Source organism: Carcharhinus amblyrhynchos, chromosome 28 (genome assembly GCF_965287045.1).
Source record: "Carcharhinus amblyrhynchos chromosome 28, sCarAmb.v2.hapA, whole genome shotgun sequence".
NCBI classification, from domain to species: domain Eukaryota; kingdom Metazoa; phylum Chordata; class Chondrichthyes; order Carcharhiniformes; family Carcharhinidae; genus Carcharhinus; species Carcharhinus amblyrhynchos.
This window is the reverse complement of record NC_137351.1, coordinates 27,301,957-27,314,356: the sequence shown is the minus strand read 5'-3', so window position 1 is coordinate 27,314,356 and position 12,400 is coordinate 27,301,957. Positions and strand designations below refer to the sequence as shown.

The 12,400-nt window shown below is 44.1% G+C and overlaps 1 protein-coding gene across 2 annotated transcripts in view; it reads left to right on the top strand.

The window, feature by feature from the left end:
- Nucleotides 1–12,400, top strand: part of LOC145359475 (RNA polymerase II elongation factor ELL) — a 99,363-nt gene that overhangs the window by 38,036 nt on the left and 48,927 nt on the right. Inside the window, exon 3 of one of the 2 annotated variants that reach the window (XM_080214044.1) lies at nucleotides 10,488–10,615. In XM_080214044.1, coding sequence (XP_080070170.1) covers nucleotides 10,488–10,615 — 128 coding nt within the window. Of the gene's footprint in view, nucleotides 1–10,484; nucleotides 10,616–12,400 lie in introns of both variants that reach the window. The other variant, XM_080214043.1, reaches the window with a different exon arrangement.

Sequence of the window (12,400 nt, the reverse complement as noted above, 5' to 3'; positions counted from 1 at the left end):
AATGTGCTGCCGACACACCCTTTGATAGGTCTTGCATCCCAATTCACATTTTACTGGTCTGCAGCCCCCTGAAACAGTTCTGCAGTGGGGCTGCCACCCTGAGGAAGCTCGGTAGAATGCCAGTCTACACCCCCCTCTTTCTCAGCACCTGCCTGCTAGCTTCTATTGGCATGAAATTGGTATGAGGGTGGGTCTCGTTTATAGTGCAACTTGTTTGGGACATCTTAGCTGAACATTTTTGCTGAAATTGCACTTGGCAGGCTTGAAGGGCTAGATGGCTTACTCCTCCTATTTCTTATGTTCTTTGTTGTCTGCACACGTTTCTTTTATTCATTCGTGGGACATGACGTCGTTAGCTGGTCAGCATTTATTGTCTATCCCGAATTGCCCTTAAGGTGATGGTGAGTTGCTGCCTTGAATCACTGCAGTCCACGTGCTGTGGGTTGACCCGCAATAAATGCAGAGCAAAATGCAAAATTTGAATATGAATAAATGCCTTTAAATGGAAGAAAGTAACAATGCGGAGCATGGGATAAAACATTTGAGCTATTTTCTAATTGGGTATTCAGAATCAGGAGCAGAACACAAAAATTCTATTGAATATTTACAGCATGAATTTTCAGGAATATCATTGCTTTGAGATTTCCAACTCGTAGAATATTGGTTGGAAGCAGTGTGTTCACTGAAATATGCAGGGGAAATTTGTGATTTTAGTTTTAGGGCTGTAGGTGTAACAACTCTTCGGAGGCAGAAGTCCCTTCACAAAATCCCTTTATTTACAATTCCAACAGTAGTACGCAGAGTGCTATCAGTCAGCAGTCTACCTTCAGGAGTGCCAGAGGAATTGACACTCCCAGTTAAATACAAGAAAAAGACTCCCTGATTGGCCCATCAATTGACTCCTTAATCAGGGAGTTCATATTCTAATAGGCCAACCCCAGTGGCCTGATTGAAGTCATTACAGTGGGGCATTTGCTTTCTTTGAGAACCCTTTGCTTTCCCAAATCAAATTTATTCCAGAAATCTTTGGAGATAAACACAGGGATTAATTTTTGTTGCTATCCAAGTTTTGGCTTGGATGTTGTCTGCCCCATTTGAGAGAACAAACTTTAAAGTTTATTTATTAGTCACAAGTAAAGCTTACACTGCAACAAAGTTACTGCAAAATTCCCCTAATCGCCACACTTCGGCGCCTGTTCAAGTCAATGCATTTAACCAGCATATCTTTCAGACTGTGGGAGAAAACTGGAGCACCTGGAGGAAACCCACATAAACACTGGGAGAATGTGCAAACTCCATGCAGACAATGACCCAAATTGGAAATTGAACCAGGTCCCTGCTGCTGTGAGGCAGCAGTGCCACTGTGCTGCCCTTAAAGGTAAAGATACCATAGTCCCTGATGACCATAGGTTGCTCTGTTTGAGGAGGGCAAGAGCTGACTAGTGGTTTAACCTGAGGATCATCACCTTTGAGGTGAGGGGCAAGCTTGAGAAGACCATGAATAATCTCAGCTGGTACAGGAATTGAACCCACGCTGTTGGCGTCACTCTGCATCACCAACCAGCCGTCCAGCCAACTGAGCTAAACCAACCCCATTTAACTGCAAAAGGAACAATTTGTTCCCCTTATTAGTAGCTCACTGAAAATGTGTTCATTGCTGTACATTGCAGATTTGAAAGGGTTTCTTAGATCTAATAGCAAAATGTGCATAACAATTATAGGAATTCAGCGAAGGCGATTAGATTCTTGGGACAATCCAGTAACATCAAAGGTTCATTGAAGTACCCTGTTTAATACTTGTTTGCCTCAAGTTAGCTACCTCTTCAGCTGAAAAAGCTGACAGTAACACTTGAACATCAGAAAAATGTATTTTGTATTATTTAATAAATGTTACTTGTAGGTTGAGGAATTAATGCTCGCAACCTTATCAGCTACTTGCAAATAGCTGTGAAGTTCAGGCAAGGTAGAGTATAATTAATTATATTGTGCTTGAATAATTCACATTTTTAATTGGTTATGCATTGTGGAATATAAGCAGCAGTTTGAGTTTCTAAGAGTTTGTTCATTAGTGTCACGTAGGTTTACGTTAACACTGTAATGAAGATATTGTGAAAATCCCCGAATTTCTGCGCTCCAGCACCTGTTTGGGTACACTGAGGAAGACTTTAGGATGGCCAGTGCACCTAACCAGGCCATCTTTTGGACAGTGGGAGGAAACCCACACAGACATGGGGAGAATGTGCAGAGTTCGCACAAACACACCCAAGCCGGGAGTTGAATCCGGGTCCCTGGTACCGAGGCAGCAGTGCTAATCCCTCTGCCACCATACTGCCTATGAGAAAGTTGCAGCATAAATTGTTTATTCAAAGCATATGCTGCCATTCATTGATTTAAAAGATAAACGTCACATCTTTTGGATCTAACAGTTTGAAGGCTCCAAGAGTTTGAATCAATTCTTTTCAAATCTGAATGAAACTTCAGTTTAGCATTACCTAAACTGAAGCTGAGGCCATGGAAGGGGGAAATTTTAATTCTCTACTTGATTTTTTAAAAAATTATTTATAAAAATCCAATTCCAACTTTTTTTAATGTGGTAAATCCTTGCATTTTAATCTTCAAGGGAAATGAAGGTGTATTATTGTGGAAGGTTCATTGAGACCTATAACAGCTACTTGTGTTTAACTGCATGTGAAATGTAATAAATGAATAGCCTGCAATACAGAATAATCATGTTTGTTCAAATGATTAGAAATTATTGTACTAAAACATTTAAAATACAGACATTTGGGTTTGGGAAAAGTAGCATATTGTGAATCAAAGCTGCCCGAGTTGGCTTGTTGCAATCATTGTGTGAAGACTTTGCACTAGAGATACGAGCGTTTCAACTGGCAAGTGGGAAATTGCCCATGGGAGATCAATGGAAGTTCTGCCACTGTTGTAATTATGGTAATCCAATATAGTTTCTGGCCCTGGTTAATAGTTATCAATGATGACAAACGCTGAAAGAAAAAGTTGTTGCGTAAAGTGTTTCTGGAACATGTGTGGGACTCCCAACAATAGCCCTGTCACGATGGTTCAGAATGAGCATGGTATAGATTTACTACAATTGCACACACTAAAATCTTTTGTGCTACTTGCTCAGTGTTCTGATTTGTACACAACATACTTCCTTGGATTGATTTCATTGTATCAAGTAATTTTTAGTTTTAAATAACTTGGATTTATAACCGTTAAAATTGAGCTGACGGTAGTGGTGCCAGTTGCATTAAATGATGTAAGCACATAAGAAATAGGAACAGGAGTAGGTCATCTAGCCCTTCGAGCCTGCCCCGCCATTCAATAAGATCATGGCTGATCTGCAGTGGATCAGTTCCACTTTCCTGCTTTCTCCCCATAACCCTTAATTCCCTTGTCTATCAGAAATCTATCTACCCGTGACTTAAATATATTCGACAAGGTAGCCTCCACCACTTCAATGGGCAGAGAATTCCAGGGATTCACCACCCTTTGAGTGAAGAAGTTGCTCTTCAATTCCGTTCTAAACCCCCCCCCAGCAGAACATTAGAAAACCCCAAGCATTTGTCTCTGGAATTCTCTGCCCGTTGAAGTGGTGGAGGCTGCCTCGCTAAATATTTTTAAGAAGCGGGTTGATGGGTTCTTGATAAGAGAGGGGATTAAGGGTTATGGGGAGAGGGCGGGAAAGTGGAACTGAGCCACAACAGATCAGCCATGATCTTATTGAATGGCGGGGCAGGCTCGAAGGGCTAGATGGCCTACTCCTGCTCCTATTTCTTATTTATTAATCTGGTAATTAAGTTATCTGATCAAAAATTTAACTTTTGTCATTTTATTAAAGGGAGGAATGATGCTAGAAGGTTGACTCTAATGTCAAACACACTGATCTTTTGCGCATGTATGTGCGCGCGCGCACGCACACACACACACGTGCGCTTTCACATTCACACGCACACTCGTGCTCTCTATCGTTCACATGCATGCACATATGTCTTTCTCATTCACATATGTATTTCTCTCTCATTCACACACACGCCTGAGGCCTGAAACCTACCCGCTCCTTTTCCACTGTTGGTAGACCATGTACAACCTTTTCTTGCTAACCAGCCTGTCAGCATCCAGTGCTCCAAGAAATCCAGCTCTGATCATCCCATTTGCTTTTTCTAACTCTTTTAAAACTAAATGCGTTTGAACCGGCGTTTACTGGGTCGTGTGGCAGCCACCTGCTTCGCGGGCTCCTTGAGACTCATGTTGAATCCCTGGAGGTTTGTGGACCTCAGTTTGGAAATGCTTGGCTTAGGGTGTTGAATTTTTAAATGCAAGATAAAATGGGGAAAAGAACTGGATAAAAGCAAAATACTTCAGATGCTGAAATCTGAAAGAAAAACAGAAAATGCTGGAAAATCTCAAGTCTGACAGTGTCTATGGGGAGAAAACAGTCAGTGTTTCTAGGTGACCCTTTGTTAGCTCAGACCTGCTGAGATTTTCTGTTTTTTGTGTGGTATCATGTTTACTTCAAGTGATTAGAGTTAGAGGTGTGAAAACAGTAAACAGGTGGTCCTCTCTTAACTTGTAATGGAGTCAGACAGTCTGATAAAATTGCACTTGTCCCTATTAAAGATATAAATTATTCATGTGGGTCGAAGAGTAGAGATGTTTTGAAGATAAAATCGAATAGTTATCTGTCTCTGGGACATTCCTGGCATTTCACGTTGCCATGGGGCTAGAATGCACAGTTTTATTCATTGATTTTGGGAGTCTTAACAATGTGATTTCTCCTGAGGCAGATAGTTGAAATCTTGGGAGCAGCATTGAGACAGGTGGATACATTATCTGCAAGGAACTGTATAGGAATTGTGGACCTGCAGCAGAGAGGATTGTTAGAAACCAAAGTTCTGATTTAGAAGCAAGAATGTAGTGAGGCCCACGCTGGATCTCGGAGTCCACACATGAGGTGTTGGGGGAAAGTTGATCTATTCGTCTAGCCAGATGCTATTCAAAGGATCTCAATAAATCCCATGCTTCAGAGAATAGTCAGAACATTGAGAAGAATCAGGGTGAATGCCTGAGTGCTGTGGCACACTTTTTATTCGCTCCCAGGAGAAGTGAAGGAACCCAAAAGATCCTTTTAACGTATAGGGAAGTCTTGGATGGAAATAAAAGTAAAACAGGAAATAGTCTGGCGAGCTTTTCAGTTTTAAAGTATTAAGTGTTTACAAAATGTAGTGTTAAATTGGTACCTGTTTTGCTTTACAGTTGAACAGTGAAGTTTGTTTTTAAGTTGAAGCTGAAATCTTGTCATGTAATTCTTTTAGTTAATAACTGGGAGTTTGAATTTCTTAGAAGTTACTGATCTCCACCAAGACCATAACACTGTATAATAGCAAACTTTATATTCCTCCTCCTCCTTCAACATACTTTGCCCAAAGAAGGGCGTTAGTGACCATGGACTGGTCACTATTGGATTGGACCATGTTTATGCTGGATTGGACCATGTTTATGCTTGATAAAATTCTGCGGTGGCTTGTCGTTACCTATGGCTGACCAGGAACCTTGCCTATTCTTACCGCCTGCCAGGATGGATAGATTTACAGGCTGACAATTAACTGGTTCGGTCACATTATGAGTGGACTTTACATGGCTATCAAGCCCTGAAGTGGGACTTGTACCTGGAATTTCTGGTCCAAAGGCTGAGATGCCTCCTAAACTTTATATACATAAGAACATAAGAAATAGGAGCAGGAGTAGGCCATCTAGCCCTTTGAGCCTGCCCCGCCATTCAGTAAGATCATGGCTGATCTGTCGTGGCTCAGTTCCACCTTCCCGCCCTCTCCCCATAACCCTTAATCCCCTCTCTTATCAAAAACCCATCAACCCGCATCTTAAAAATATTTAGCGAGGCAGCCTCCACCACTTCAACGGGCAGAGAATTCCAGAGATTCACCACCCTTTGAGTGAAGAAGTTCCTCCTCAACTCCGTTCCAAACCGCCCCCCCCCCCCCCTTTATCTTGAGGCTGTGCCCCCTAGTCCTACTGTCTTTTTTGAGTGGGAAGAGTCTCTCCACCTCTATCCTATCCATCCCATTCATCATCTTATACGCCTCAATGAGATCTCCCCTCATTCTTCTAAACTCCGAGTACAAGCCTAGTTTATTCAGCCTTTCCTCATAGCTCAACCCCCTCAACTCCGGTATCAGCCTAGTAAACCTCCTCTGCACTCCCTCCAAGGCCAAAATATCTTTGCGCAGGTGCGGCGCCCAAAACTGCACACAGTACTCCAGCTGCGGCCTCACCAATGCCCTATACAGCTGCAGCAAGACCTCCCTACTTTTATATTCAATCCCCCTCGCTATGAAGGCCAGCATCCCATTCGCCTTCCTGACCACCAGCTGCACCTGCAAGCTGGGTTTTTGCGACTCATGCACAAGGACCCCGAGGTCCCTCTGCACCGTCGCCTGCTGCAGTTTTTCGCCACGTAAGTAATAGTCCTTCCTACCATTCTTCCTACCAAAGTGGACCACCTCACACTTGCCAACATTAAATTCCATTTGCCATTTCCTGGCCCATTCGCCCAGTCTATCTAGATCCTTCTGCAGACTCTCCACACCCTCCGCACAATTTGCCGTTCCCCCAATCTTGGTGTCATCAGCAAATTTCGACACCCTACACTCGGTTCCCTCCTCCAGATCATCTATATAAATGGTAAATAGCTGAGGCCCCAGCACCGACCCCTGGGGCACTCCACTAGTCACCATCCGCCAATCCGAATAGCACCTGTTGACCCCCACTCTCTGCCTCCTATTTGACAACCAATCCTCTATCCACGCTAACACCCTACCCCCAACTCCATGTCTCTCGACCTTCTGCAATAACCTCTTGTGAGGTACTTTGTCAAACGCCTTCTGAAAATCCAGAAAGACCGCATCCACTGGCTCTCCTCTATCCACCGCCCTAGACACATCCTCATAGAACTCCAGTAAATTTGTCAGACACGACTTCCCTTTAACGAAACCATGCTGCGTCTGCTCTATCAAGCAATTGCCTTCAAGATGCCTCGCAATTTCCTCCTTAATTGACGGATTCTAACATTTTACCTACCACAGACGTTAAACTAACCGGCCTATAATTCCCTGCCTTTTGCCTGGCACCCTTCTTAAACAACGGCGTAACATTAGCTGTTTTCCAATCTTCCGGCACTTCCCCGGAATCCAGCGACGTCTGGAAAATAACCACCAAGGCATCCACTATCACCTCCGCCATTTCTTTCAGAACCCTCGGATGCATTCCATCCGGTCCTGGGGACTTGTCCACAATCAGCCCCTCCAGTCTGTCGAGCACCGCCTCTCTAGTAACAGTAATGTCATTAAGACCCTCCAGTCCTACCACCTTTCCATCACTAACACCCGGCAAATTATTCACGTCCTCCTCCGTGAAGACAGAAACAAAAAAGTTATTCAATACCTGAGCCATATCCCCATCCCCTACCACTAGGTCCCCTTTCTCATCCTCTAAAGGACCAACGTTCACCCTAGCCAGCCTCTTCCTTTTTATATATTTATAAAAACTCTTGCTATCCTTTTTTATATTAAGTGCTAGCCCAGCTTCATAGTTTCTCCTACCCTTCTTTATCAACTTCTTTGTCAATCTTTGTTGACATTTAAACCTCTCCCAATCCTCTTCTCGCCCACTACTCTTAGCTACTCTAAAGTCCTCCGCTTTTAATTTAACACTTTCCTTCACCTCCTTCGTTATCCACGGCTTATTACCTCTCCACCTACTGTCCTTTTTGACCATCGGAATAAATTTCCGCTGAGCACCAAGAAAGATCTCCTTAAAGATGCTTCACTGCTCCTCAGCAGACCCTCCCTCCAATGCGCTCCCCCAGTCCACATTCACCAATTCTTCTCTCATCCTACTGTACTCCCCTCTATTCAAACAAAGTACGCGTGTCCGGGAACCCACTTTCTCCTCCTGCATCTGCACCAGAACCTCCACCGTACAATGATCACTCTCCCCAAGAGAATCCTTCACCGCAAGGTCCCTAATTCTACCCGCCTCATTACATAGCACGAGATCCAAGATAGCTCTCTCCCTCGTCGGCTCCAACACACACTGTTCCAGGAAACTATCCCGGCAGCATTCCAAGAACTCCTCCTCGAGCCCACCGCGTCCAACATGGGTCGACCAATCAATATGCAGATTGAAATCCCCCATAACTACGGCCGTCCCATTCCTGCACGCCGCACTTATTTGCGTGTTAACAGCCCGCCCCACCTCCAGATCATTATTCGGGGGCCTATAGACGACACCCACCAGCGTCTTCCTCCCTTTGCTGTTCCTAATCTCCACGCACAACGATTCCACTTTCTGCTCCTTGGCTCCAATATCATCCCTTGCTACCACCTTGATGCTATCCTTAATCAGCAGAGCAACGCCCCCCCCTTTTCCTTCCTGCCTATCCTTCCTAAACACTTGATAGCCCTGTACATTCAGCTCCCAGTCCCTGTCACCTTGCAGCCACGTCTCTGTAATGGCCACCAGATCGTATCCATTTGTGTCGATCTGCGCCACCAGCTCATCCACTTTATTCCGAATGCTTCGTGCATTCAGATAAAGCGCTTTCATCCCAGCCTTCACCTGGACCCTATTTGCCGTAACGCCACCAACCATACTCACGCCCCCTACTCCCTCTATTATTGGGACATCCTCGGCCTCTTCCCTTACCTGTACCCTATCCTTAACTTTAGACCTCGTAACGTCACCTACCCTCGCGCACCCCCCCCCCCCCCCCCACCCCAATTAGTTTAAAGCCCTGTCTACAGTCCTCTTTACTCGATTCGCCAGCACTCTGGTCCCAGCACGGTTCAGACCAACCCCATCCCGCTCGAACAGGTCCCACCTACCCCAATACTGGTGCCACTGCCCCATAAATTCAAACCCATTCCTCCCACACCAATCCCTGAGCCACTCATTCACTTCCTTAATCCTGTCCACCCTACGCCCGTCTGCACTCGGTTCAGGCAGTAGCCCAGAGATGACCACCTTGTCGGTTCTACTTTTTAATTCCATTCCCAGCTTTTCATACTCCCTCCCCAGATCCTCAGTCCGCATTTTGCTTACGTCGCCGGCACCCACATGTACCACAACGACCGTATTCTCACCCTCCCACTCCAGGTTCCTCTGCAGCCCAGCTGCGACATCCCGGACCCGAGCACCAGGCAGACAACACACCCTTCTGTGCACTTTGTTATTGCGACAAAGGACAGTGTCAATACCCTTCACCCCACTATTCCCAATCACTACTACGTTCCTTTTCCCCTTCTCTTTGCCTATGTCCTGCTGCATCACTGTACCATGTGCAGTTTGCTCACCAACCTCTCCTGCCTCGTCCCCTTCCAGACTGGAAGCAAGAACCTCAAACCTGTTATGCAGATTAAGAGGCTGAGGCCTCCTCTCCCCACCCTCCTTCCTCCTCTCCCCACTCTCCTTCCTCCGCTCCTCACCCCCCTTCCTCCTCCCAGCAGCCCCCTCTTGTTCCTGACCCTTAGAGTTAGCCAGTCTAGGGGGGGTGGATGTCTCTTGCACCCCATTGACAATGGCACCCTCTCTCCCCCTGATGAGCCTCAGTGTCTGTAGCTCAGAGGCCAGCTCATCCACCTTGAGCTGGAGCTCCTCCAGCAACCTGCACTTACTGCAGACATGGTCACTGGGATGGACCCTGGAGTCCACCAGTTCCCACATCATACAGAAACCAACGGCATTAAACCTTTGGGTCTTGCCCTGATCCCCAGTGAAAACTTGCTTTGTGTAGTGCCCCAGGCTTAAGTGTTGAACTTCGCACTAGCCTGAGGGTTTGCTTGGTAGATCCAGTGTGTTCAGCATTGCTAATTTGACAGCACAACGGTCGTATATTTGAAAAGTGTTTTTTTTTTGTGTCCTTATTCCTACTTGAATCAGCTGGAATACAGCATGTTTAATTGTTTTCAAGGAGGGAGATGTGTATTTCTGCACAACCATTTGTGATCTGCAATACATTGTCTGGAAAGATGGTGTCAGCAGTTCCAATGAGAAGTTCCAGAAAGGAATTGAATACGTATTAGAACATAGAAAACTACAGCACAAACAGACCCTTCAGCCCACAAGTTGCGCTGATCATATTCCTACCTACTAGGTCTACCTATAACCCTCAATCCCAGTATTTGAAAGGGAAAATTTATAGAAATATGGGAAAAGGACAGGAGAGTGAGTGTAATTGGTTAATTCTTCCAAAGAGCCAGCACAGGCATGAAAAGCCAAATGGCTGCCTTTTGTGCAGTATAATTCTACATTTCAAATGTTGAGCCGTATTACAGTGTGGTTCAGTGATTTACAGTTTATTATGTTATTAATCGGTTGTAACAGTGAAGTATGTTGTATTATGTTTCTGCAAATTTTTTAAGTCATTGAAGCATGTCTCACTTTTTTAATAGCAGTACATCAAAATTCCTGCTCCTAAATCAGACTGTCATGATGGCGCACGATGTTTTTCATTCTACTTGTCGACTGACAGCAAAGACAAGCCTCAAGCAAGTTTTGACTGTATCCACCAGTATGTTTCAAGGTAAAAAAAAAGTTAACTGTCAAGGCATGATCTTCTCTGCCACTATTGCGTCAAGCTAAGTACTTCTGTGTATTGAGTTATGACAGATCATTTGAGTAAGTGCCAATTAATTGAAATGTCCAGTTGATATTTTGTAAACTAGTTTTAAGAAGGAGGAATTCTTCCACTGATTTGTTTTGCAGGCTGCCCCAGCTTTCTTTTGCTTGGCTTATGGTGGCACAGTGGTTAACACTGCTGCCTCACAGCGCTAGGGACCAGAGTTCGATTCCTGGCTTGAGTCACTATGTGGAGTCTTCACGTTCTCCCTGTGTCTGCATAGGTTTCCTCTGGATGCTCCAGTTTCCCCACCCACTCTGAAAGTCATGCTGGTTAGGTGCATTGGCCGTGCTAAATTCTCCCTCAGTGTACCCGAACAGGGACCGGAGTATGGTGACTAGGAGATTTTTGCAGTAACTTCATTGCGGTGTTAATGTAAGCCAACTTGTGAGACTAATAAATAAGATTTAATAAACTTGTATTCTTGTTACTCAGTTGTCCACTGCTTATTCCCTCTTTCCCCTTCCTTACTGTCTCTTCAATGAAGCACAGGGCATGAACACTTTATTACCTTTTTCTGTCTACTTATTCAATCTGAGGCTTAAATCAATGATTTCTTTGGTCATTTCCATTTTTGAAGATATCTGCATACTTGAACTTTGTTTGCCAATCGCTGGGTATCTAGAGAGAAGAAAGTCCAGGATGCTACAATTAAATATTAAAATCATTAGTGGATTCCTCCAGTTTGATTAGCTATTATTTGGAGGTACAGGTTTAGAGATACTTCAGTGGGATACCTAATTTAATTGCCATGTATAGCTTCCATGGGGCGGGGCGGTTTTCAGTGCAGCAAGTTAGTTAAACTAATGTATAAATATTACATCTCGGATCTTTTTGAATTGTATGCTAATGCGCATATTACAATTGAACTTCATTCAGTTGTGTTCCTAATCAACAGTGATTTAACTCCCAAAACAATCGTATAGCGTGGACCAAAAGAGCTTGCATTTATAAGATACTTTTCACATTCTTCAAACTGTCCTAAACTGCTTCACAACCAATTAATTATTGTACTTTGAAAATTAAGTTATTGTTATTTTCTTGGCAATGATTGTAGCACAGCAAGGTCCCATAACCAGTGACCAGATAAATTAGCTTGGTGTTTATTGAAGAATAACTTTGGTTCTTTCTCTTCCCTTCACAACCACCTGAAAATGCAGACAGTTAAGTTCTCATTTAATTGATGGCATCTTCAATAATACTGCACTGTTCCACGGCTGCGTAGCTGTGCTCGTGTTCTGGAATGGAGCTTCAACCCATGACCTTCTGACTCTGAGGCAGGAATTTCATGGAAAGCCTCAGCTCACACTAGTTTTCTAACTGAGTGCAGTGAAAGCATCCCATGTCTTCAGTAATTTGCTACCAGATCTGCCACTTTTGTGTTAATGCTGTATTAAATTTATCTCAGCATAAAAGCTATTTTGTGTGGGCATACAATCTTTACCATTCACTGCTAAAGTTAAACCAGGTCTGGAAAACATTCTGGTGAAATCGAATGGTGGGCTATTTCCCCCCTCTGGCCATATGTTGGGTGCAGAAGCTTATTATTTACCAGCCAAGGAAAACATTCTGCTCTGCTTAGCATTCCCTTCACAGCAACCCTTTTCAATATTTTTTGTCATTATTCTTAGGTTTTAAAATTACAATTCACAAGACCCAAGTGTACCAACACTCGATGTATTTCTTTTA